The sequence below is a fragment of the Zalophus californianus genome, chromosome 13, assembly GCF_009762305.2.
Source record: "Zalophus californianus isolate mZalCal1 chromosome 13, mZalCal1.pri.v2, whole genome shotgun sequence".
NCBI classification, from domain to species: domain Eukaryota; kingdom Metazoa; phylum Chordata; class Mammalia; order Carnivora; family Otariidae; genus Zalophus; species Zalophus californianus.
Window position 1 is genome coordinate 75,679,226 of NC_045607.1, and position 27,975 is coordinate 75,707,200.

General features: G+C 39.3%; 1 protein-coding gene across 7 annotated transcripts in view; it reads right to left on the reverse strand.

The window, feature by feature from the left end:
* Positions 1-1,102: 1,102 nt before the first annotated feature.
* The window catches only part of CEP78 (centrosomal protein 78), a 36,479-nt gene continuing 9,606 nt past the window's right edge, over positions 1,103-27,975 (reverse strand). For 2 of the 7 annotated variants that reach the window (XM_027615629.1, XM_027615624.1), the window contains 11 exons: positions 26,457-26,521; positions 26,056-26,167; positions 24,212-24,229; positions 21,798-21,930; positions 20,593-20,638; positions 19,093-19,221; positions 11,127-11,204; positions 9,431-9,597; positions 8,395-8,566; positions 8,022-8,069; positions 6,837-7,461 (listed from right to left, as the gene is read on the reverse strand). In XM_027615629.1, the coding sequence (XP_027471430.1) occupies positions 6,898-7,461; positions 8,022-8,069; positions 8,395-8,566; positions 9,431-9,597; positions 11,127-11,204; positions 19,093-19,221; positions 20,593-20,638; positions 21,798-21,930; positions 24,212-24,229; positions 26,056-26,167; positions 26,457-26,521 (1,532 nt within the window). In that variant the 3' untranslated portion in view covers positions 6,837-6,897. Of the gene's footprint in view, positions 2,958-6,836; positions 7,462-8,021; positions 8,070-8,394; positions 8,567-9,430; positions 9,598-11,126; positions 11,205-19,092; positions 19,222-20,592; positions 20,639-21,797; positions 21,931-24,211; positions 24,230-26,055; positions 26,168-26,456; positions 26,522-27,975 lie in introns of those variants that run through there. The other 5 variants (XM_027615630.2, XM_027615625.1, XM_027615628.1 and 2 more) reach the window with 5 other exon arrangements.

A 27,975-nucleotide genomic window follows, 5' to 3' on the forward strand; every position in this document is an offset into this window, starting at 1 on the left:
GTTTTGTTACTAGTTTTATTACATTTTGCAAAGAGGACACTACCTTTGCATTTTACAAGTTTTCCCCCTTCATATCAATCATTTTGATTACAGTGTTCCATAGATCTTCTAAAAGAACATGTTTTGTATTCATGGTGGATACAAAATACTTATGAGATAATTCCTTCCTTATCTTGACCTATCGGTAGGGGGTGGGACCTGAGTTTTTTGCTTTAACATTATTATACAGTAAAAATGACTCAGGAAGGGGTACAGTTCCATGATTTTTGACGTATGTATGGGTTCGTATTACCACCACCACAATCATAATCACAATAATACAGAAGTTCATCACCAAAAGATACACCCTGCATAGCCTCTTTGTAATCAAATCCTCCCCGCTCCCCAAAACCTGACAACCACAGATCTATCCTCTATCACTATAGTTTTGCCTATGTCAAATACATGAAATCATAGAGTATGTAACCTCGGGGCCTTCTTTCACTTAGCATAGGACTTTTGAGATTCATCCAAGTTGTTATATATGTAATTCATTCCTTTTTATCGCGTGTGTGGATACACTGTCATTTCTTATTCACTTGCCTGTTGGAAGACGTTTTGGTGATTATGAATGGAGCTGCTATAAACATTCATGTACCAGTTTTTATGTGAACACGAGTTTTCATCTATTTAGAGTGAACACCCAGGAGTGACTGTGGGGGTCATATGATATGTTTAATGTTTAGAGACACTGCCAGTCTGTTTTGAGTGGCCACATTATCTTGCATTTCTACCAGCAATCTATGAGAATTTGTTGCTCTGCATCCTCACCAGTACTTGTACCGTATTTTTTTATTTTAGCCATTCTAATAAGTGTGTAGTGGTGGATCCACTGATTTTGAAGAGAGATGTGTTAAAGCCTTTCTCATAATTGGTTTGTCCATTTTTCCTTGTATTTCTAAAATTTTTACTCTATAAATTTTGAAACTGAGTTTTTAGGTTGCAGATACATTTTAAAAAATCTTTTGGCAAGGGGTGCCTGGGTGGCTCAGCTGATTAAGCATCTACCTTTGGCCCGGGTCATGGTCCGGGGATCCTGGGATCAAGCCCCGCGTCAGGCTCCCTGCTCATTGAGGGGTCTGCTTCTCCCTCTCCCTCTGCCCCTCTTCCCTGCTTGTGCTTTCGCTCTAAGAAATAAATAAAATCTTTAAAAAAATGTTAAAAAAAATCCTTCAGCAAACTATACTTTTTATTAGTCAAAAAGAAATGCTTTCTTCTTTGCCTCCCTTTAATGCTTTTCATTTTGGATTCTATTTATTCTATTTAGCCAGAAGTTAACAAAGCCACATCCACTTTTGTTAGCATTTGCCTGGCATACCTTTGTCTATTTCTTTATAATCCATGATAATTTACATTTGCTTTTTGTAAATACTGCATAGTTGGATTTTGTGTTTTTACTCAAGCCTAAGGAATTTGAGAATTTAACCTACTTAGATTTACTGTGAGAAAAGCATTTGGTCTTACTTTTTTTTCCCCTATGTAACTTCTTTTCTCTTTCCTGACTTTTCTTGGATTTTTAAATTCCACCTCCCATTCCTGAGAGTTGGTAGCTATGCAAGTTGCTGACACGTATTCGCTTCTCTCTCCTTGTCTTGACACAGTAAGTCTGCACTGCGCTTCCCTGCTCTGAACTAGGGCACGGCCATGTGACACTCTTGGCTAATGAAGTGTGAGAAGTGGCATGTGTATGGAAGCTTTAAGTCAGTGAACATTGCCTCACTCTCTTTTTCCTTGGGTATTGCAACCAGCAACATTCTAAATAGTGATGCTTCATTAGCTGGCTCCCAGGTTGAGGGTGATGTGGAGCTCACTTTATTTTCAACCATATGCATTAATATTCACTTAGGCTTTTTCTGATTATAGGCATCTCATGATTATAAAGGGGAATGGCAGATCTCATGGCATCATCAGTTGCTTTGATTTAAAATCTCATCATGGATTCACTGTTCAGTTTGCTTAGTAATTCTTAGAGAAAAATTTTAGTTGTTGAATAAGAAGTCTAATACTGAAATCTGTGTTGTCTCATTAATTCCACAAGATTTGTGTACTTACTATATGCCAATTGCTTACTACTTGTGCAATTACTATACGTCTGAGTTTGTGGAGGACTTGCACTTTTCTTTCATAATATTTACCTTTCATCCCTTTGCAGGGCGTATTAGGGAGAATCTCTCAAATCTTCCATTTCATGAATTTAAGCTTCAGCTGAACCCATTCTGCGATCTAGCCCATCTTCTGAGTGTTTTTTCATAATTATATTTTCAGTTTCTAGAGACTAAATATTTTTTCCTAGCATCTTATTGTTTATAGATACAATATCCTTATGAATACGACCTTAATCGTATTCATTTTTACATTTCTTCTGTTTCTTCTACTAACTACTTTTTTGAACAGGTTACTTTGTTTTAATTTGGTGTCTCCTTTTATGTTACTGGTTTTCTTCAAATCTGATGATTCTTGGCGTATTTATAGAGGCGGACCTAAGATTAACAGTTTGAAGTGCTTTTCCTCAGCCAAATAACTGTCCCACTTTCAGTGAACACAAATGCTGACCATGGGCGCCTGTGGTGATGAGAAAGGGAGCGGCTGCTCCCACAGCCAGAGTGAGTGGCTGGGCAGCGGATCCTCGGTTCCTCCTTGGAGTCATTTGGGTTAACACCCTTCTCCTCCAATCCCAATGTGTCTGTGTCAGAACTCCTACCTCAAAGAGCTGTTTTCTTAGCCTTAGCCTGGTGGCAAACTCCAGAATTAGGTGCTTCAAAAGTGCGCAGAATGGCTGAGCGGCTTCGCTCTTTAATTAACCGATCCTTTGATAATCTGCTTTTTATCTTCTAGGAATTCCACGCTGTTCATGTTCTGGTTTTCCAACTCTGCTATTAATCTATTTTTAATATTTCTCCAGTCATTTCAGTGAGATTCTGGAAGAGTAAAAGAATGTGTTCAGTCATCTTTGTTACGTGATCAGCTCCAGCATGTAGTTCATAATCAGAATCTTTAAAAAAAATTAATTATTGTCGCCTATCTTGCTGGTCCTCTGAAGATCTTGAGATTGGGGATTATTCTGTAAACATCCATTTGAAATTAGACTGCTTCCTGGACACAGTACTGGCTAGGAATGGAAAAGTAATTATTGCAATAGTAATTATGACCAACGTAATTATGTGGATTTAAGGCAGGACTACAAACTCTTTGCTAGAGTATCACACCTGACACTGTTTTTAAAACCTCAGAAAACTCCTCTTTGTATAGACTGCACATGCTCCGGTAATCACTCGGCAAAGGCACACAGTAACTTCTCAGTAAAGGTACAGGCTTGTAACTTTCTCTAACCCAGATGAAAATACTGTATTTCAGTGAATTGACATTGCTTCAGGTGTAGTATTAGAAGTTTAACATCAAACTTCTAAAACCCTCACATTAAGCGACAAAATATCCATATTGATGATTCTATTTTTTAAAAAAAGATTTATTTGAGAGAGAGAGTACACGTGTGCACGCAGAAGCAGGGGGAGGGGCAGAGGGACAAGCAGATTCCCCGCTGAGCAGGGAGTCCGACATGGGGCTTGATCTCAGGACCCTGAGATCATGACCCGAGCTGAAGGCAGACGCTTATCTGACTGAATTGCCCAGGCACCCCGATGATTTTTAATGAAATCATTTCAAATGATTAAAAAAAACCCCACATAAACTATGAAACCATTTTAAAACTGTAATTTTGTACATGTATGTTTTTTAAAAAATCTGTGGTAAAAGAAAACTGAGGTTATCAGCACAAACTCATTTAACTTCTACTTCTTTCCAATGCTGTCTCACCCCAAATTTGCCAGAATTCATCCTACTTGAAGAGTACAAGTCATTCTTATATATTTTGCAATATGAACTGTATCCCTGTTTTTTCCTTACCGTATTTCCCTGTTTTCCCAATTCTCTAAGTTACTTATCATTTTGCACTGCATGTATGGAGGTGAGCCACCTCAAATTCACTGAGCAATCAAGTAATCTACATCCACACCTGTTCACATCTCTTTCTTCCGTCTTAATGGCATTAACGTAGCTCATGCTCCCACGTCCTTGAACCCCGCTGTACGGGTGAGCCTCTCAATCCTCAGCATCTTCACCATCTCCTTTGATGGGTTCGTTCCTTTCAACCTATAAACACTTAAGTCACTCTCAGTCTAAAAAAAATCTTTGAACTCCTCGCTTCCTCTTCCCATCCAGACTCCTTCAAAGAGTAGCCTATACCCACTCTTCACTGTCCCTCAGGGCGGCCCTGTCCCCTCCACTTGTCTCAATCTGGCTGCGTCTACCACTTCACTGAATGACTCCCACTAAGGTCACCAGGGACCTAACTGCCAAAGCCAAACACATTCTTGCAGCATGACACTGTTATCTGTTTCTTCCTTCTTGAAACGCTATTTCCGCTTTCCTCAAAATCCTTTCTCTGCTTCTGACTTAAACTTTCAAGTCCCCACATTCTCTGTGACCTCAACTATTTTCATGATTTTAACTAGTGCTTATACGTGCTGACACCGTTCAAATTTTTATCTTTCCATGTCTTCACATGCACATCCAGTGATCGACCCATCATCTCCTGAATTCTGCAGGTGCTTTAAAATTCAACCCGTCCAAACCTCAACTCTTCTCCCCAATACAGTTCTTTATTCCCTATTTCCAACCTCAATGATACCACCACCCGACCTCAGTCACACAAATGGGACCCCAGCTTCTGCCTCCTACTTCCTCACTTCCCACAACCAAGTCTTGCTTATTTCCTAAATAAATTTCAAACTTACTTCCTCCCTTGATACCTTATTTCAGAACTTTTTCCTCTTGTTATTGCCTAATTCAGAAGTTACCAAACTGGTGTTTGGTGGAACCAGCTGTTAGACACTCTTTTAGAAAAAGGATTCTAGGGGCGCCCAGGTGGTTCAGTCAGTTAAGCGCCTGACTCTTGATTTCGGCTCAGGTCATGATTTCAGGGTTGTGAGATCCAGCCCTGTGTCGGGCTCAGTGCTCAGTACAGAGTCCCCTTGAGATTCTCTCTCCTTCTCCCTCTGCTCTCACCCCTACCCCCTCTCTGGTGCATGCATGTGCATTCTCTTTCAATTAAAAAAAAAATGAAAAAAGATTCTATAATCAAATATATTTGAGAAGGGCTGTCTTGGAAATTCAGAATGACTGTTAGCTTGCAGTAGCCCCGAGACGTCATACAGTGAAGAAACCTGCTTAACTTTAACCCGGGGTTTCCCTTACTTTTGTCCACAGAGCCCTTTCAGTAAGGACAGGGGAGGACGTCTTTAATTTTTATTTAAAAATAAACAATGCTCCTCGGAAGAGTGTGGCATCATCTCTGATCCCCATACTTCTTCTGATGTTCCATACTGAACATTCATGATCTAACATGCAGCCCTCAACATGTCATTTCCATTCTGCAACTGTTTTATTAGCTATTTCCTGAGGAGAAAGAACCAGCTCCATGCAACATGGCTTGTAAAGCCTACTCACAATCCCCTGGCTGCCCCTGTCTCATAATATCCCACCAACTCTGAAATCTGTATCTGGCGTTCCCCAAACACACCACTCTCATGCCCTTGGCTCTATACTTCTGCTTATGCTTTTCCTCCATTTTGAGGATCCTTTCCCTTCCCCCGCTTATTCACCAGTTTCCAACTAGTCCTTCCAGACTTAGCTTAGGTGTCAGCTCTTTAATTGACCTTTCTTGGCCCCAGTTCTCTCTTTTTCCCCAAACATGGGCTACATTCCCTAAGCAGTCCCATCACAGAATGCGAAATGCAGTATTAAGATCTCTGCTTGTGCGTCTCCTACTCTCATTCTATTAGTTAAGGGCTGTATCTTTCTTTCTTGTTTTAGTCCCATCGCACTCAATCCATGATTCATGAACTCAATAGTACTACAGTGGTCCTTCGCTAACAATCAGGCAGGGCCTTCTCAGAAGAAATTTGACACACCAGCTTTTCTTTGATTTTACCTCTCAAAAGTCACAGTCTAACTCAGGACTTATCTATGCACGTTTTACCAGGGAGGCATAATTTGGTCCGGAGATGCACGTTCATATGCTCTTACATAGTCTGCCTTTAAGTACCTGACCCAGATGGGGGAGGGGCAGGCATACTATCTGATAGCCCTGCTAGGCATTTCTCGCGCTCACTGGGTTCTCTCTCCATGGCTTCCGCAAGCCCTTCTTCTCTTAACAAGGTAACAGACAACAAAGGGATTAAAGGCACGGGTTCTGGTTCAAATCCCAGCTCTACCACTTATTTAAAGCTCTGTAATTTTTGGGCAACTCACATAATCTGTCTCCTCAGACTCCTCATCCATAAAATGTGCCCAATAATGGTTCCCTACCTTATACAGTTGCAGTAATCCATGACTATGGCTAAGTACCTTGGTGAATGTTTGCTGCTCTGGTTATTATGAATCAGAATATGCCAACGACTTCTGGCCAAGTGATTTATAATATTTCCACATTTACCCAAATGTTAAAACTCCCCCATTTATTACCCCATCCTTTCTAGGGCCATTATCCTGCTTCGGCAATTTTTTTCTCCCTCCACAGAATATTAGTTCATGAACGTAAAGGTTTTGTTTTGTTCATTGCTGAAAGCAATAGCACCCAGAATAGTATCATACATATTAAGTCCACAAGAAATACTTGTTGAATGAAAGGTGCAGAGTGTCAAAAAGAAAACATATCCCAAAAGTTTCATTACAATAAAAAGAATGGATAAATCTATGATGGCTTCCAGTACTATATTTTAAAACACCATATGCCACAATGAAAACATAAGAAATTTATTAAAATTTGAGGGCAAAAACATAATTTCAAAAGATTGAGACCTATGTCAGGTGTGATACAGTATGGATGCTTTCTTGAAATTCAAAATCAGATCCAAGAGTATCACTTTCAGAGTGTTCTAACAGATAGAGTTTACTTTTAGTCGTCTTGGATGAAACAGTCACTATTCTATTTTCTTTCTTGACAGAAACGTGTTTTTTCAAAGACTCACTTTTAACTGGTTCGTTAACCAAAGAATCATTTTGCCCGATTCCTTTACTTTTCCAATTTACAGGTGAGTCAGAGCAGGAATGCAGATCCTTTCTGGGTTGTTTTTTGGCACAATATTTTTTGGTATATTCACCTGTTTTGGTCATTTTCTCTGAAGAAGATCTGCTATTTCTAGACAATTCATCTTCTTTTCTTTGGCTTCCAGTTCCAGACATCACATCCGCTGAGGGAGAACATGTTCTAGCAATGAATTCTTTGATAGAGTCCTGCCGCTGCTCATTGACTGGGACTCCCAGATTGTCTCTAGAAGTTTCTAAGGGCTCCTGTGTGGAAACGGGGACATGGAAGGAGTCGAGAGGCAAAGGAATTCTAGCATCACCTGTGATTTTCTGAAACTGGAGGGAAAAACAAAAGATGACAAAACAAAAATTCAGTGATGAACAAAGCCAACCATTAAAAAGTAGCGTCCATGACTTCAGTGTTACTCTGTGATTGTATTATTATGACAGTCATTTGATTAATCAGAAGATTTTAGATCCAGTTTTTTTCTAATTATATCCTGCCAGTTGGTTCCCAACTTAACTTCGCTATATCCAAGGCAACGCCTACTACATTTTCAGACTTGGTGTTTGGGATGATTATTGCCCACTTCCCTTTCCCTCATTAAAAATAATAAAGCCCTATTCCCTAAGAAAATTAATTTCTTTTCTATCCTCTAGGAACATGGAAGCAGTACCCAATTTGTGATGAGACTGTTCTCAAGCTGTCACTTCCCAAGACTGTCTGAGGTTGACTGAGATGGAAGACGAAGGGAAGGCTCTAAGGCAGGCCAGGAGAAGAGCAGACGGGTTGTCTCCTCTCGCTCCCATAACTGGGAAGCTAACTATAATACACTGTCTTATCAGTTATGTCTGGATTACTTATTTAAGAAAATTATCTGTATCAGTACTTGTACCTTCATTAGTGTTCCTTCACTGTAAGCTGACTGCATACAAATAGAAACCTAGATGAAATATGAATAGAATAGACATTTACACAATTTAAAATTTGGAATGTTTTCTCTAATGTTTCATTTCTTTCTTCACTGAGGATAGTTTACTTTAAATCATACATTTGCAAAAGACCTTCTATCTTTCTTATTTGTAACTACACGATATTATGAAACGGGTCCAAACTTAACTAATTTCACATTTGGAAAGGACCCCAAAGAGGCTCCTCCCAAGCATGTGAGTTATTAGGGACAGAGCAGTATTATTTTCTCTCTGACCTGATAATTCCCTTTTGGCTAATCACTCATAGAATCATTACGTTCTGTTCTGTCCACTTACTTGGATATTTTGCATGTGTCCTAGGGGGTTCTGCTTTGATTCTGGTTTTTCTTCTTCAAGTGCTTTCTTTTCTTCCGTAGGCAGATTACTAAGAGTAGAATTCATCTGGGGACGACCCAGTAAATGAAAATCTGACTGATCTATACCAGCCATTGTGGCAAGCTGCCCAAGCCTGGACAAGAGGAGGAAAAAAGCAAAGGTTATTATAATTGCATGTGAGCAGCTTAGATTTCCCCATACCTATAATCATGAAATACTTCTAAAATCTTAAAAGCAAATATCCTACCCCAGATACAAGCCCCCTTTCTCTCTCACATTCTCAGCCCTTCCAGATTCATGCTCTGGGCCCACACCAGTTCACGCCATCCTTGCAGCACTCCCTCCCCCCCCCCAACAACGTCTTGACCACCATCTGATTTGTCACTCCATTTCAGTGCTTCAGCGTCTGGTATGCACCCAGTGCATGACCTCTCACCTCACGCCCACTTCCTGGCCACCTTTCCTCCTGTTTCCAAACATGTGTTCGTTCCTTCCTTCCCAACACCAACTCCTTCACCCACAAAACATCACTCCATCAATTTCAATCTCCAATTCTCTCTTTCAGTATCTTCCTTTAGCAAAATCATTCCCGGATGAGAATGACTGATCTGTATCTATATTTGCCTTACAGATTAATAACAACTTCTCTGTGTGGGACAAAAACCACTTTAATTCAAATTTACTTTACAAGAAAGATAAATAAAAGGTAGGGAAATTCTGATGCATTCTGGAATATTTTCAAGTAAAATTATCTTCAGTGTAGTCTTTCCCAAAAACTATACCTACAAATTAATCTACAGGTTATTCTTTTATAATGGGCTCTCTCCTCTACCAAAGCAGGCTTACCATTTTGCATTTCTTTTAATTCCTCATTTAAAAAACACCCTATATTACACACTAAATAAGACTATGGAAGCAATGAAAATTGCTTACATTCCTTAGTAAACCCTCTTTACAGACACAAAGAGAATAATGCCATGGAGAGAAATTAACTAACCCAGCATCTTTAAGGAGGTCCAAGAAAGCATGGAACTTCTGAAAAGAATTCTCAATGCTGCCCAATACACCTTCATCATCCAGGATCATGCTCGTCAATGACTGTGCATGCAGGGCTTCAGACAAAGAGAAATTTATATTTCTTAACTGGGCATTTTCATGTTCCAGCTATAAAAGAAAATTGAAAATGTCTGACATGATTTTCTTCCATTGTCATGAAAACAGTTTTTAAGCAACAAAACTAAAATAAAACATTTCAAATGTAATTAATTTGTAATTAATCTAACTTTCTGCCTATAAACACAGAGACTACATCACATAATGATCAAAACCCAAAGATACCCAACAAAGTTTCCTATATAATACTTAGGTGGTATATAAATAAACCAAAGTAACTGTTTTATTAACGATCTTTCAAAAGATCACTTTTTTTTTTTAAAGGTATTTATTTATTTATTTGACAGAGAGAGAGACAGCGAGAGAGGGAACACAAGCAGGGGGAATGGGAGAGGGAGAAGGAGACTCCCCGCTGAGCAGGGAGCCCGACGCGGGGCCCGATCCCAGGACCCTGGGATCATGACCCGAGCCGAAGGCAGCCGCTTAACGACTGAGCCACCCAGGCGCCCCAAAAGATCACTTTTCTATTCATAACAGACCCTCATTTACATTAGAAAAATTAGCTGCTTAACGTTCCCTTTAAATTAGAAAGTGAAATAGTCTGATTTGAGCAAACATACTCCAACTTGGCTGGATGTTAAGGATTAACTTTATTGAGCAAAATATTAAATGTCTAAGTTTAAAAGTCCTAAATCATACCCAACTTATTAACCATACAATGACTAATATCCTCCTGGCTTCTTGAAAATGTTTCCTCCCTTGTGTGTCCCCTCCTCCCACCATCTATTCAGCTAAAACCACAGATAAACCCAACTCTAGTATTTCTCAGAGAGGCTCTTTTGTTCATGACATAGCTTTTACCTTACAGGTGCTCAACCTTTACTGAATGAGTAAGTGTTCTTCAATCCAGTGTATGCACTTGCAAAAACTCCTCCCAAAACTCACCTTATAATAATAAATTATATTTACATACAACTTCTAAGCTTATGTCCTGCTTCCATTCACATTTGCCTAATGTAATTCTCATAGTATATATTTTTCTCTTTTATTGCATTCTTAGCAGTTTTCCAATATTTTATACTTATTTATTTATTCACTGCCAGTAAGTAGCTTCATATCTTTTATGTTACTCTATATATTTACTATAAGCATAAGTGCTTTCTTGAATTGAAGCATCATAAACAGAAAATAAGCTAACATCATATAAAAATACACACACACCAAAAAAACCCCTAAGATTTTTACTTTTTTAAAAAAATATGCTCCTCATCCAAAATATGTGGATCCCAGGGCAGGGCTTGAACTCACAACCCTGAGATCAGGACCTGAGCTGAGATTAAGAGTCAGATGCTTAACTGACTGAGCCACCCAGGCATCCCTAAGATTTTTCCATTTTAAAAACATGTTTTCTGGAATAGAGATCATATGACCACTAAATATAAGTAAATACAAAGGTTCATATGGTACAACCAATTTGCAATATATTAGTTTTAAAATTTATAAACTGCATGTGTATGGCTTAAGATCAACTAAAAATAAAACCAAAACACTTTCAAAAGTATAAGAAAAAACTTGTTTACCTCACTGACTCGTTTATCAGCCTTAAACCTTATTACTCTTTCCTCCTTTAACTGCTTTAGGCACTCCTTCAGTTTTTCCTAGTGTGAAAAAATAGAGTATTATAAGCAATTCATACTATCATATCCAAAAGCATTTCCATTTATAGATCTCACCAAGGATTTGGGCGTAGAACCACAAGTAAACTCAGACTTCAGGATTATAATCTGTTACTTAATGATTTTATCCTACCATGCTAGTGAAATTAATTACCAAAAATATCAAATTAGCATATTAAAAATTTATTTGAATCCAATACTTTCCAAAATAAATTTGTGGCAGCTCACCATAAAAGGCATATGTGTATAATACAGTTAAGTCAGAAATAAAAAACTAAGGCCAAGAAAGGAAAATTCTACTTTTATTAATGGGTCCCTTTATAATAGGAAATCTCATTAACATAGTTAACCCACCCAAATTATGTAATTACAGAATCAAATGCATTTTTAAAAAGTAAACACTTTTTTTTTTAAAGATTTTATTTATTTATTCATGAGAGACAGAGGAGGAGAGAGAGAGAGGGAGAGAGAGAGAGAGAGAAGCAGAGGGAGAAGCAGGCTCCCAAGGAGCAGGGAGCCCGATGCGGGACTTGATCCCAGGACCCTGGGATCATGACCTGAGCCGAAGGCAGATGCTTAACCATCTGAGCCACCCAGGCGCCCAAAAAGTAAACACTTTTAAAGCACTTTAGTATGTGCCAAGCCCTGTCCTAATAGGAATTTCCTGGATATTAAATAATTTAATCATCAAAACCCTACAAGGAAAGAACAATTAACTCCATGTCATTTTACAGGTGAGAAAATGGAGACAGAAAAGTAGAGCAGGACACCCAAGACCCTATCACCTAAGATCATGAAGTTGTAGAATCACATTTTGAACTCAGGAAGTTGGGCGCCATGCCTGTTCACAGAAGTGGTAATCTCCCCATTCACCAACGTCAATAAAATAGAATGCACAGGGCGCCTGGGTGGCTCAGTCCGTTGGGTGTCTGCCTTCGGCTCAGGTCATGATTCCGGGGTCCTGGGGTCGAGTCCCGCATCGGGCTCCCTGCTCAGTGGGGAGTCAGCTTCTCCCTCTGCCCTTCCCCCCCTGCTCATGATCTCTAATAAAAACTATTAAAAAAAAATAGAATGCACATTGGTAAATTTTGATTTCCAAGAACAAGATACTTAAGTCCTTGCAGTGGGGGACACTACTTGTGGTTGGCAGAATTCTAAGCCCCTCAGATTCCTACCGGCTAAACTATACAGTCCTCCCAGTTAATCAGATCTAATTGGTGCTGCAGTGAAGGGATTTTGAAGATGTAATTAGGGTTCCTTAAATCTTTAATTGATCTTAAGAAATTATTCTGGGTAGATTAACTTAATCAGGTGGCCCATTAAAAGGGACTGGGGTCTTCCTTAAGATCTAAAGTAAAAAAGGGACAAAGGTGAGATTCTCTGTTGCTGGCTTTGAACAAGTCAAGTGTGATGTCGTGGCAAGGAATGGAAGGGAGGCCTCTAGGAACTGAGATTGTCCCCCAGCTGACAGCCAGCATGAAAGGAGGATCTCTGTCCTACAACTCCAAGAACTGAATTAGGCCAATGAGCTGTCTAAGTTGGGAGTAGGTTCTTTCCCAAAGCCTCATGATGAGAACACAGCCTGAGTGACATCATGACTTCAGCTTTTGGAGACGAAGCAGAGAGCCTAGTCATGCCGTACCTGGACGTCTGACCTACAGAACTGGGAGCTCATCAGCAGGTCATGCGTCAAGCCACTAAGTTCACAGCAATAGAAAATTAATACACCACTCAACCCCCAGGTTCATGAACAAAATAAACGGCTACTACTGTTTGAAGCCACTGTTTTGGGGTGGTTTCTTTTTTTTTTTAAAGATTTTATTTATATGAGAGAGAGAATGAGATAGAGAGAGCATGAGAGGGGAGAGGGTCAGAGGGAGAAGCAGACTCCCTGCCGAGCAGGGAGCCTGATGCGGGACTCCATCCCAGGACTCCAGGATCATGACTGGAGCCGAAGGCAGTCGCCCAACCAACTGAGCCACCCAGGCACCCCTTGGGGTGGTTTCTTATGCAGCAATAAACAAACAAAATACCTCTACTTATGAAAACAACAAGGTGTATTTATACATTTTAAAGGCTTTTGAACAATCACTTAAAGAACTTCAACTTAAGAGTTTAGTTTACCCCTGGTGCATGTGGGTTGAGGGGAGGAACTCCATTATATGCTGTCACTGACAGAGAAAACTAGCACTAGCTTCTGGGCAGTGAGAACATACCACCAATCCTACACCCAGGAATTTACCCTAAGGAAATCACTAAAGACGTGGGCTAAGATTTATCTACCAACATGTCATATACGACTGTTTAGGCCTAACCCTAGAAGTGAGCTACAGGCTTCCAAATTGGGTTAGTTTAAATAAAAACAGCATACCCATATGAAGAAATGCTCTGTGAAGCCACTAAAATAACACTGACAACAAGGGGTCTTAACCAGAATTAATGAATGGGCTTTCAGGAGTTCTATATTCTGTGCGTTTTTCAGGGGAGAGAGTACATAAGCTTAATCTAAGATTCTCTGAGGTAGAAGAGTATTTAGTGACAAAATATTTTTGATACCTTTTTATGACAAAAGGGTAGATTAGGTGTGTGTACATACAGAGGTGGCTTTTATTTTCTTCAGTGAGTTTTTCATTGTTTTTAAAAATTTGCTCAATGAACATATACTTTATACTCAGACCTTATGTTTAAAAATTTAAAAATAGTCTAACAACTTCAAATTCTTTAATGTTTCATTAAACATTTGAAGCCAGCCAAATTTTTAATGGGGACAAAGGAAAAAAATTACAAAATACCTCTACTTACTTATATAATGTCTTTTTTAATAAATTTTTTTTTTAAGATTTTATTTATTTTTTGACAGAGGGAAAGAGACAGCGAGAGAGGGAATACAAGCAGGGGGAGTGGGAGAGGGAGGGGAGGGGGATAGGGGGTGGGGTAACTGGGTGATGGACACTGAGGGGGGGAACAAGTTGTAATGAACACTGGGTATTATATAAGACTGATGAATCACTGAACTCTACCTCTGAAACTAGTAATACATTATATGTTAATTAATTGAATTTAAAACAAATTTTAAAAAAAGCTCAATGTCTACACTTAAGAAAATATGGAACCAAAAGATCAGAAAGCAAAATTATCTGACATTGTGTTATGTAAATTAGACTAATGATCAGGTTTTGGAGAAATTCTCTTTCTTGTCATCTGCTCTCCTTCCCCTTCTATACAATGGCTAGTTTGATTTTTTTTTTTTTTTGGAACAAAGCTCCCATCATACTGTATCTCTAAATTTATGTTTAACTTTTTTCCATTTATTTTTTTTTTAAAGATTTTATTTATTTGACAGAGACATAGTGAGAGAAGGAACACAAGCAGGGGAGTGGGAGAGGGAGAAACAGATTTCCCGCAGAGCAGGGAGCCCGATGCAGGCTCGATCCCAGGGTCCTGGGACCATGATCTGAGCCGAAGGCAGACGCTTAACGACTGAGCCACCCAGGCACCCCAACTTTTTTCCATTTAACAGTGGATCATTTTTTATATAATCAGGGGATTCATAGCCTTGATTTTTAAAAAAGATTTATTTTTGAGAGACAGAGAGAGAGCACCCATGAGCTGGCGGGGGGGGGGGGGGGCGGGGCGGCAGAGTGAGAGAGAATCTCAAGCAGACTCCCTGCTGAGCAAGAAGCCCAACTCGGGGGCTTAATATCCTGACCCTGAGATCATGACCTGAGCCGAAATCAAGAGTCGGCCACTTAACCAAATGAGCCACCCCTAACCTTGACTTTTTTAATGGGGTACAAAATATTCCATTGAGCACATCTCTCGGTTCTGTAATCATTCCTATATGGTTAAACATTTAAATTCTTTCCAACTTTTCAGTATTATAAAACAAAATAACTATTTTTACGCATGAAGGCCCCTTCCCATATGTAGAACAATTTTCTTGCAATAAGTCAATAAAAATGAGCTTGAGATCAAAGCAAATGAACATTTTTAAGGTTCTGTGATATTGATCTACAAACTCCTTTCCAAAAGATTCCTAAGATTTTAGACTGCTTTCAGCAATGTAACCTTTGTTATATAACTTCTACTATAACTGTTGGCTTGTTTCCTCACTTTAAAGTGCACAAAATTTAGGGGAAGGGGGCATGTTTTATCCCAGCACATGTATCTAGCACAAAGCACACAAAAAGTACCTGCTGAAAAAGGGAAACCTGTGCCAATACGAGTTCTATGTGTGTAATTAGTAGTTAAATTTCTCTTTCAGATTATATTTTAAAAATTCAGAATCTCTGTGGCTAAAACCTGGACCTCCCCCTTAGCTATATAACCTTGGACAAGTTCAGTAACTCTAGGCCTCAATTTCCTCATCTCTAACATGAAGATAGGTTCCCACATCACACAGTTCTTGTGAGGATTACATGAGTTAACACTCACATCAAACTCAGAAAAGTGCTTGGTGCATAAGGTATGTTCAGTTAATGCTAGTGAATATATGTGAACGCAAACAGTAGTGAAGGACTTAAAATCAAATAGTCTCAACTCACTCACACATCCAGCCCCCTAGAGGCAACCTTTTCTTAAGCAGGTTTTAATTTTTTTTAAGTAATCTTTATACCCAGTGTGGGGTTTGAATTCACAGTTCCGAGGTCAAGAGTTGCATGCTCTACCAACTGAGCCAGCCAGGCACCCCTTTGAGTAGGTTTTAACTGTAAAATATGATATCCATACTAAAAAGTGCATTTTTACATGCATGCATCCCTAAAAATTCCCTTTGTTTTTGCCAACTCTTAACTTCATGTAAAGAGAATCACAGTATATGCAGTCTTCCAGTCAATATTGTTTTTAAAAATTCATCTACATTGCTGCCAGTAAGCTCTAGTTCTTTAAACTTTAATGCTTTGTAGTTTTCCCACTGTATGAATACACATAATTTTTGACTCTTAAGGGATGTTTGGGCTGCTTTTAGTTGGTGCTAATGCAAATCACACACGTACCCTGCTGCATCAGTTATTCTAGTACATATTACCCGCTGGGCAGGGGATAGGGAAACTCGTTGGGTTGGGAGTATTAGCACACCTTCAGGCAATGAACCATGCTGAATGCTTTCCAAAGTAGCTGTGTCGATTTATATGCCCATATAAGCAGGGTGTGAGATTCCTATTATACTCCAGGTCTAGGAAACCTTTAATTATCAGACTTCTTTGTTAATGTGATTAGAGTGTAGTGGCATTTCATATTGGACACTTGTCCATGTTTATTAGCTATCTGGATTTCCTTTCTTAATGAGACTTTAGCCATTTTTATTTTTAATTCTCCTCTTTTCTAAGAAACTTACATGACTACATCATGATGAAATTTTAGACATTATTAATTTCCTACTTTACCAAATAAGACATTAGTTCATTTACACTCTTTCTTAAGTCCATTCCTCTCAGTGAAGTCATGTCACCATTCGTTTTTCCACTGGTCATGAACTCTTTGACTCGCAGTGATATCCTTAAAAAATCTGTATTGTTGGGGGGGCCTGGGTGGTTCATTCGGTTGATTGTCTGCCTTCGGCTCAGGTTGTGATCCCAGGGTCCTGGGATGAGGCCCCACATCAGGCTCCCTGTTCGGTGGGGAGTCTGCTTCTCCCTCTGCCCCTCACCCTGCTTGTGTTCTCTCTCTCTTTCTCTCACTCTGTCTCTCAAATAAATAAGATCTTTTAAAAAAAAAAATCTGTATTGTTGGGATATCTGGGTGGCTCAGTCGGTTAAGCGTCTGCCTTTGGCTCAGGTCATGATCCCAGGGTTCTGGGATGGAGCCCCGCATTGGGCTCCCTGCTCAGTGGGGAGTCTGCTTCTCCCTCTGCCTCTGCCTCTCCCTCTCCCCCTGCTTGTGCTCTCTCTCTATCTCTCTCTCCGAGTCAAATAAATAACTAAAACCTTTAAAAAAAAAAAAATCTGTATTGTTTATTGACCATAAACTTTCTCAACATCCCGCTTGGGGAAATGAAGATTTCCCATGCCTTTTCCCCTTTCCACCTCCTGTTTACCTTCCAAACCTACCTTTTATGTTGTCAAAGCTGATATTTACATTTTGTTCTGTTTTCTGTTGAGAGACAGTAACAGCAAATAGTCCCTGGTCCTACCAATATCTGTTTTTACTCTTTTTCCCATCATGTTGTATGCTTTACTAACTCTCAGGCGAACCATGGTTATTTTCTACTTAGGAATGAGAGCAGAAAGCTCCCTGGAAGCTCATGATTGACTGGCTTCTCTTATGTGTGAAGAGGTGGGTAGTCAGTTGTAATAAGGAACCCCCAAATACTCTTTTCTAGGGTGCAAGCCTCCACTAGGTGCCCTAGTTCTCCCCAGTTCTTTTTTTAAAGATTTTATTTATTTATTTGAGAGAGAGAGAATGAGAGATAGCATGAGAGGGAAGAGGGTCAGAGGGAGAAGCAGACTCCCCGCTGAGCAGGGAGCCCGATGTGGGACTCGATCCTGGGACTCCAGGATCATGACCTGAGCCGAAGGCAGTCGCTTAACCAACTGAGCCACCCAGGCACCCCATCTCCCCAGTTTTTTTTCCCCCATATTTTTATTTAAATTCTGGTTAGTTAACATCTAGTGTAATAGTGGCTTCAGGAGTAGAATTTAGTGATTCATCATTTACATGTAACTCTCCAATTTTTCCCAAAGTCAAATTATCTCTTCAGGAGAATGAGGGTGGGGATGGGAATCAGTTCTCCCAAATATAAACCTTTTACACACTCTATTTCAGTCACATTTTTAACCAACTCCACCCTCTCTCTTCCATGCACATCTGAGGATGGAGCTATTTCTGCCGCGGGGATTAGATTCCCTCAGCTACAGCCAGTCCCTGTGCAAATTCTAGGTGGTATTGTTCCTCTATTCACAGCTTCACACCCTTCTGCTTATCTTCTGTCTCTGAAAAAAATGTTGAAATCCCTTCTCTTGATTGTTGTGGATATATTCTTAAAAATTTGATACCAGCACTTTAATGTCTTATCAAAGTGGAGAAGAGCCGAGAGGGTCCTCAGCACATCCTGAATCAGGTAGTCCCTAGTTACAGTTCCTGACCTTCTTGGTCTTCCCCAGTGCCTTACTGTTGCTTTTAGAAGTACAAGCTCCCTAGTGTATCGGTGCAGGAAATCTAAAACGACCATGAGAGGCGCCTGGGTGGCTCAGTTGTTGAGCGTCTGCCTTTGGCTCAGGTCATGATCCCAGGGTCCTGGATTCGAGCCCCACATCGGGCTCCCTGCTCAGCGGGAAACCTGCTTCCCCCTCTCCCTCTCCCCCTGCTTGTGTCCCCTCTCTCGCTGTGTCTCTGTCAAATAAATAAATAAAATCTTTAAAAAAAAAATAAAATGACCATGAACGCAAATTAGACGGTCTGGGGTCCTGTCTTTACTCTGCAGCTTAGTAACAAAGCATTTTAAGTGCTACAGATTGTAGGTGCTCATTTAGAAAATGAAAGGGGTAATTCTACATCAATTACAGATTCAACCCACTCTAACATTTAGTAATTTTCCAAGTACTTATCTTAAAATTTCTCTATGTTATTGTCATTAATTTTAATTAGGAAAATAAAAATCTGGCTTTCTTTTTTAAAAAATCAAATAGTAAAAGGGGCCCCTGGGTGGCTCAGTCGGTTAGGAAAGGAAAATATATTACTGATGACATGTTTTGATTTTTATTTCTCAGAATTCAAACGTCTACCTTCCACCTTGGTCTAAGCCAGGGAATCGTTGAGGGGAAGACAGAAGCCATGTACAAGCTCATCCAGTATCCTAATCAGGCTTCCTCCTGCCCAGTAACCACTATGGTTTAAAACATAATCTCTGGATCTTAAAGTGGTAACTTTGTACCTCTAATGCTTCTTGTTTTAAACTGGTTTTCTCAGGCTCTTCTTGAACACTTTCGGATGAATCGTCGACCTCTTCAGTTTCTGAGGAGGAAGGACTCTCTACTGTCACAGTCACAGGAAAATCTGATTGCTTAGAGAAAGAAGACAAGGTTGTAGAAGAGATAACAAAAACCAGGTAACAAATATTACAGGACATTTAACAAAACTGACCTGAGGTATCAAGTCATTATTTATAAATGTCTTCCACTGCTTAGTCTAAAACAAGCAATGACAAAGTAAAATGACAATGATTTATTTTTGCTGTCACTGTATAGAATTCTGTTAAGATTAATATTTGGAATCCTCCGTATTATTTTATTAACTTTCTTTCATATAAGCCAAGTGAGGAGCCAGGGTAAATATTTTTCTCAGACCAACTTTATACTGCAGATGAGACATTTACTCTCCACTGTCAGGTACAAAAAGTCTGGAAGAAAATGTAGTTTTTGGAGGAAAAATCCATCAGTAGGGGACTGATAAGAATAATTAGAAAGTCAACATATCTAGTGAAAAAAAAACATGAAAATTTAAAAAAATAAATCACACATACACAACTAAAATGGACCCATCAAAAACCTCATCATCCTTTAGCCACCTTAAAGCAGAACTATTGTAATGGTAATACAATTCTCCTGTCAAGTTTCACTGCCACTGGAACGCAGTTCAGTATGCTGTTTCCAACATTTGAAAACTGACCTGATCATAACCCCATAAAAAGTCTACAGATCAAAAAGAGGAGTGTTGGGATTACGTAACTGCACAGAAGACAAGTCACTGGGGTGTCATTTTAACCACGTGCAACAAATCCCACAGTACAGGAAAGTCCCAATGGTAGAATGAGGTGTGCACCCCTTCTTCTGGACAGGCAGGGGGCAGGGCTCACACCCGGGGTGCTCTTCTCTCAATCCAGTAGTGTTACCTTACTCAGAGCTACTATGCAGTCCCCCAGGACAAGGCAGAAGGAGAACCTGACACTCTGACGAAATTGGCTGGTTCTAAGACCATGAGGCAGTAGAACTGGGAATGTGTGTGGCCTTGGTGAGAGAGAAAGAAGTGCTCTGAGAGAGCAGAAGCTCTGGGACTGGCTTTTTTATTTTGCCTTTAGGATCTGGAACTTATACGTATAGCTCTCAAATAACATTTCTTGAAAACATAAGACATTCTTGAGAATGATAGCTCCATGTGTTGGCGGTCAAATTCCTTTCACTGGGTTAACAGGTGACTTGTGGACTGGAGAAATGTCTTCCCTGTTTACGGATGGAACCACAAGATCCCCAGTGTGTGTCATATTCACACAACTACATACCGTCATTGGGAGAGCAACCTGACAAGTTGCAAATGGATTTATTTCAGAGAGGGAAATGTTTCCTGTAAGGCTCTGTTTAGTATGAAATGCAAAGAGAACGCCCTCCCACCTTTCCCACTTAACCGTCTATATATTGTAAATATGAGAACTACATACCTGCAAATGATTATATACATCACGAGTTTTGATTAATGGAAAACCCCTAAAGAGATACCAACAAATTAAGTTAAACATTGGTGTGAATATCACCAGTTGATGCCAGTTTGCTAGAATTTGCTAGAATTATGTACAATAATACTATTAATAATACATATGAATTGCGTATAAACAAAATAAGCTCAAAATAAGGACCTGGGAGGCTCTACTATGGAGAAAATTGAACAGAATTTAGCAGACTGGCTTGTCATAACTCTCTGAACTGCTGAGGGGCGTCCTCACTTTCTACGTTCAGGATGGTTTAGACTTCCAATCTAACGTCTTTGATTAATAATCATTCTCCAATGGACAACTCCTTGTGTTCACAATGGTCTCGATATTAACAATTATCATAAAAAGAAGATATGACATCACAAAGTCATAAAACTGAAGTGTAAAGACTGGGGTCTGGGAACTAGAGTTTATGCAATAATAATTCACATCACCATTTGCAATGGAGATTATATTCATCAATTCAATGTGAGCAAGTGAACAATTATTTTACACAGTACCTACCTCGTCTTATTTAAAATCAATTCTTTGTTTTCTTAAGCAATTGTTAATCCCCAATTTCTTGAATACTACCCTGTAAATTACCTGACAATAATCTACAGCAAACTAATTCACTCAGCAGGCCTAAAATTATAGTTCGACCATTTAAAGAGACTTTTATACTTCTAGTATAAAAATCGCTATGCACTGTTATCCCCTGGGTAAGTAATCAGCTAAAACTAGTTATATCTGATTTATTAAATCTGATTCACTAAAATGAGTTAAGCCAGTTGACTGAGTTAGATTAAGTCTAATCCCTACTCCCCATCCATTCTGTAGTGAACTATCCCCCAGGCCGAAAATGTCTTTTTTCCCCATTCCTTATATATCCAAGTTCCTCCTCCTGCACTGTAGGGCCCAACTCAATTATACCCGCCTTTAATGAAACCTTTACTCACCTGTACCGGTGGAGAGAATGTTTGTTGGGACACATAAGAAACAACTTGCAACTTGCAATTATAACTATTTTTTTCTTTTTTCAAGGACCTATTAGGCAGAAGCCACGTGTGATTTATCATTTTTTCCTCTAGAGAAACCAATAGAGACCTCCCGCATAATAGAAGCTCCAAAATGAAAATTTCTGAACGACTCAAGACGGAATAAATATCCTCTACCTGGTCCTTTTTGCACGTTCCGCTGTGCGCCACGGCAGGAAACCAGAGACGCCAGGAGGTAGAGGTTCAGGAGAATATTCTTTACCAAGGAAGTGTTTCCTTCCATTACTTATAGGCTTCTTTGTGGCCAATCCTATGTTTGCGAAAGCATTAAAGGACAAAATCAAGATGCACTAAATGGTGACACAGCAATTATCACATGTTCGCACTTTAAACAGGCACCTGCCAAAGATGCGAGGCCATTAATAACAAGATCGTTCTGTAAAAATGCTTTGACATGGACTAGCAATGTTTACAAATCTAAGTTCTGGTAGAGTAACAAGTTATCATTTTAACTAAAATATACGAGAGGCACAAAACATGCAGAAGTAAATAAAAAATATACCCCAAAGAATGAAACAATACATCTTATGTATCATGCAGAAACATCCAGTTTATTGAATCTCAGAATATCTTTGGTATTTCTGAATCTCAAAGATAGAGAAACACTGATACATCCCTGATTCCTGCCAAAGAGAATCTGAATTAGACCAAAATTTTAATTTAAGATTAAATTTTCTATGTGAAAACAATCAAAGGAACAGGCATGAACGCTGCTAAGTTGCAGGTAAGTCAATGTTACCCTCTGTAAGTCTGTCAACCTTCATTGCTCATTTGATTTCATATAGAAAACAAAAAAGAAGTAAGACCCAATGGATAAAAGAGCAAGATATGGAGACTTGGCCTACATTTCAGTACTAAAAAATCAATATCCTTATATGAAATAGTAGCAAAAACTAGACCTACGTGCTAATATATTTAGAATAAACCATATATTAAAATTGACATTTAATTTTTTTACAGTTACTCAAAACAAGTAATATAGGTTTGTTATATTTATTCTTTAGATCTATTTTACTATACTACTTTAGCAGCATTAGGATAGCAAGAGAAATAAAGCATATGTGGTAATAGAGGGCAAATATTTCATATAGTGTAGCTTACTGATAATCACCACATGACCTGTGTGACTTCTCTGGATAAATTTATATGCCTCTTAAAATATATAGAAGTTCCAGACATTTTTCCAAAGAAGACATCCAAACGGCCAACAGACACATGAAAAAGTGCTCCACATCACTCAGCATCAGGGAAATCCAAATCAAAACCTCAATGAGGTTATCACCTCACACCCGTCAGAATGGCTAAAATTAACAAGTCAGGAAATGACAGATGTTGGCGGGGATGCGGAGAAAGGGGAAGCCTCCTACACTGTTGGTGGGAATGCAAGCTGGTGCAGCCACTCTGGAAAACAGTATGGAGGTTCCTCAAAATGTTGAAAATAGAGCTACCATACGATCTAGCCAATTGCACTACTGGGTATTTACCCCAAAGATAAAAATGTAGGGATCCGAAGGGGTATGTGCACCCCGATGTTTATAGCAGCAATGTCCACAATAGCCAAACTGTGGAAAGAGCCAAGATGTCCATCGACAGATGAATGGATAAAGAAGTTGTGATACACGCACACACACACACACACACACACACACACACGAATATTATGCAGCCATCAAAAAGAACAAAATCTTGCCATTTGCAACGACGTGGATAGAACTGGAGGGTATTATGCTGAGTGAAATAAGTCAATCAGAGAAAGACATGTATCATATGACCTCACTGATATGAGGAATTCTTAATCTCAGGAAACAAACTGAGGGTTGCTGGAGTGGTGGGGGGTGGGAGGGATGGGGTGGCTGGGTGATAGACACTGGGGAGGGTATGTGCTATGGTGAGCGCTGTGAAGTGTGCAAGATTGGTGGATCACAGATCTGTACCTCTGAAGTAAATAATACATTATATGTTAAAAAAAAAAAAAAGATAACAGGAGGGGAAGAATGAAGGGGGGGAACCGGAGGGGGAGATGAACCATGAGAGACTATGGACTCTGAAAAACAAACGGAGGGTTCTAGAAGGGACAGGGGTGGGGGGGTTGGGTTAGCCTGGTAACGTTCTGCACGGAGTACTGGGTGTTATATGCAAACAACGAATCATGGAACACTACATCAAAAACTAACAATGTAATGTATGGTGATTAACACAACATAATAAAAAAATGTATATTGTAAAAAAAATATATAGAAGTTCCATTCATCTTGTGCTATTTTTTTATTTACTCTCAAGGAAAAAAATGTTCATATATATGTGGTTTGTACGTGTACACCTCTCCTCTTTCAGAAACTAATGCAAACATGCCATTTGTAATTAAATCCAAAAGAATTCACACTTATCTTGTGAGGAGATAAAATCCCGATTCAAGTTCCTATCTTCTTTCTGCACACATGATTACAATGTGAATGTGACAACTCACACAATTATATAACCTCTATACTCACCTGGATCTAACTATATAGCCAGGCACTGATGTGGCTTACCTCTATGTCTCCACGTAACTGAGGCAAATACAAAGAGAAGCCCAAGAAATAAAATTACTCTTAAAAATAGCTCAGTGAGCTTGTAAATTTCAGTCACTTTGTTTAATCATGCTAAGAAAAAAAAAGATTTTTCATTTTTTATTTTCATTCCATGAAGTCCTATTATATACCACCAGATACTAAAATTACAGAAATGCTAATATGATACAAATATATATTTTACCTATATACATTTCTATTTCTAGTATATCAAAATACCAACTTAGACACTTTTAAGAATGTTTTACACATGATGTAAACTTTTAATAATAATCTATAATCAGTGTGACATCACAAATCTCAGCTTCTTTGTATATACTATTTGACTACTAAAATATCAGTTTTAAAATAAAAATTGGTAGAAAAATTGTTAAGCTTTCTTTTGATTTAATAAACCCTCTTACCTGCTACTTAATATTTTGTTGATCAAACAAGTAGATTAATGGAGAATCAAAAACATACCTTTTAATAATAAAAAAAAGTAGTTGTTTTTTTTTTAAGGTTTTGTTTATTTATTTGACAGAGAGAAACACGGCTAGAGAGGGAACACAAGCAGGGGGAGCGGGAGAGGGAGAAGCAGGCTTCCTGCAGAGCAGAGAGCCCGATGCGGGGCTCGATCCCAGGACCCTGGGATCATGACCTGAGCCGAAGGCAGACACTTAATGACTGAGCCACCCAGGCGCCCCAAAAAAGTAGTATTTATGAAAATGTTTACAATACTATTAAAAAATTATATAATACTTAGGTTATTTTGAAATTTTCACTAATTTATTATTTATTTAAAGTACGCTCCATGCCTGACGTGGGGCTTGAACCCATGAGCCCAAGATCGAGAGTCATGTGCTCTACCGACAGCCAGCCAGGCATCCCAAATCCTTCTTTTTTTTTTTAAAAAGATTTACTTATTTATTTTGAGAGAGTGAGAATGAGAGAGAGAGAGAGAGAGCACATGAGAGGGGGGAGGGTTAGAGGGAGAAGCAGGCTCCTCGCTGAGCAGGGAGCCTGATGCGGGACTCGATCCCGGGACTCCAGGATCATGACCTGAGCCGAAGGCAGTCGCTTAACCAACTGAGCCACCCAGGTGCCCCCAAATCTTTCACAATTAAAAAAAAAAGACCAATCAACTCAATGAAACCTTCTGAATTCATAAAAACGTATAACTACGAAATCATATAGAATTTTAATTTAATCTAAAATGAAGTGAAAGAAGAAAAATGGCAAATTATATTCAAACTATGTGGAATTATGTCACTATTCCATCCACCCTGTCACCTGTGTGCCTATGTTGTCTATGTTAATAGACCACAGGAAGAGGGGTGCCTGGGTGGCTCAGTTGTTAAGCGTCTGCCTTCGGCTCAGGTCATGATTCCAGAGTCCCGGGATCGAGTCCCGCATCAGGCTCCCTGCTCAGCGAGGAGCCTGCTTCTCCCTCTCCCACTCCCCCTGCTTGTGTTCCCTCTCTGGCTGCCTCTCTGTCAAAAAAAGAAAAAAAAAAAAAACAAACCACAGGAAGAGAAAATGAAAATCTCAACCAAAGAATGTATTCAAAATAATGAACTTTTTATGAAAACATAGTTGGTTAATTTTAAAAAAATGGAAATATTAGCATCTCTTTAAATTGTTTCTATATTCCATAAATTCTTATAATCTGTATCAGAACATTTACAGTCTTTCCTATATGCATGTGGTTAATACTGGTTGTTACCATCACTATCATACGAAGGGAAGAGATTCCACTTTTAGCCATCGGAACACATACGGGGCATAAGCTCTAGTGGCGTTAAAAAGCCAGGAGAAAAAGTTACCAATTCTAATAGTAGCTTTTCCCTTCCGACCATTTCCTAGGATTATAGTTCTCTTTTTCTGTCTAGGAGTTTTGAATGGTTCCTTCACTGATGGAGAAGTTATCCACTGGTACTGGAAGAGAAATAATAAATAGTCATTTCAGTCACAGGTAATTTATGAGGGTTTGATCTCAATTGGAAATTAAGCTATTTTGAGTTAACAAAAGGTTTGCAATCTGCATTTCTGGGATCCCAAATTAAAGAATCACACAATGTTTTCAAAACAGAAAAGCCATTTGATTTGACTTGATTGATTTAAGATGGCAGAAAAATGCCTTGATAGTTTTATTTTATTAGGGGGGGAAAAAAAGAAAAACATGCAATTAAAGAAAAATTCTTTCTCGAGAACTACAACATGTTACCTCTGACTTGGCGCTCCTTCCATTCTGGAGAACTTTTTTGATAACTGCTTTCATCACAGAATGATCTAAAGTAAAATAAATTGAAATTATAGTAATTGCTTCCCAATGAGTGGTTATTCCCATTTAAAAGCAAACACGAACTTTTCACATAAAGTTAAATATAAAACCCACATTATGTAATTACATACCTATTTCCCCCTTTTTAGAATTCTAATTTCTTCCTCAAAAACCTAAGATGAAAGTATGCCCCCTCCCATATTGCCCACAATGACTACTCTTTTGGCAGTAGCAAAGATCAATTCTCAACACTTTGTGTCTAACATGGCTTTGGATACCTTAGGATAGAAAGCAAAAGTCTGGGACGTCCAGCTGCTTAGATACCAAAAGGGCACCTGATCCATTAAACCAAAGTCCTGACATTCTCTCAAAGCTGCTCTTCTCCTCAGCGCCCCTTTCTCAGTGAGTGGTACCAACCAGTTACACGTGTCATCATCCAGCACTTGCTTCTTTATTACTATTTCCTTCATACCCCACACCTGATCTATCTGTAAGTCTTATTAGCTACCTCCTCAAAACACAACCTGAATTCAACCACTTTACCAGCTCCAACCTTCCACCCTGAGGTAAGCCATTAAAAGCCTTTATTTGGACTCCTGAGGGGAATCACAGTCTCCTGACTGGTCTCCTCATTTTCCTTATCTCTCCCCCATCCCCAGGTCTATCTTATTGACACCAGAGTGTCAATAAGATGACACCAGAGTCATCTTATTGAAACACTATTCAGATCAAGCCTTTTCTAGTTCAAAATGCTCCACTCACTTAGAATCATCCATGTCCTTACTCTGGTAAGATCGTGCCCGTGGCCAGCTCTGTGACCTCACCACATCCCACGCTCTCCCTCACTCGGTGCTCCAGCCATGGTGATCTCCATCTTTTCCTTAAACACTCTATCCACCCTGTCACCTCCGTGCCTGTGTATGCATTGCCTCCTGGTGCTGGAAGCTGCCTCCTCCAGGTCTCCCATGGCCTGCCACTCTCTTCATTTAGCTTTCCCCTCAAAAGTCGTTTCTCCAGCGAAGCTATCCCTTGACAAATCTAATACAGCCCTATTACCCCCTTCAGAGTCTTTATCTTAAGGTGTTTTTGTACTTCCTGTTACCTAAAATTACACTTCTTACCTGCTTACTCATTTCTACCTGAACTCCGCCACTAGAACGTAAGCTCTACAAGGGTAAGACTTCGGTCTATCCGTTTCACTACTACACTCCTAGTGCCTAAAACCTGCGTCTGGAACACAGAAAGGATTCAAAAATTACTTGCTAAACTGAGAAATGAATGAAATGCTCTTTCCAGGAATGCAGAGGTTCCACAGGAAGGCAATAATTCTCTTGGTGGAAGCTAGTGCATTATCTAAGTTCATCTTATTCAGAGTGGCAGCCAAGAGCAATTTACAAGTATAACTCATGTTAAGTAGTAAGTTATCTGCTAAAAACACAAGGGAAGTACAAGATTAGAAGAG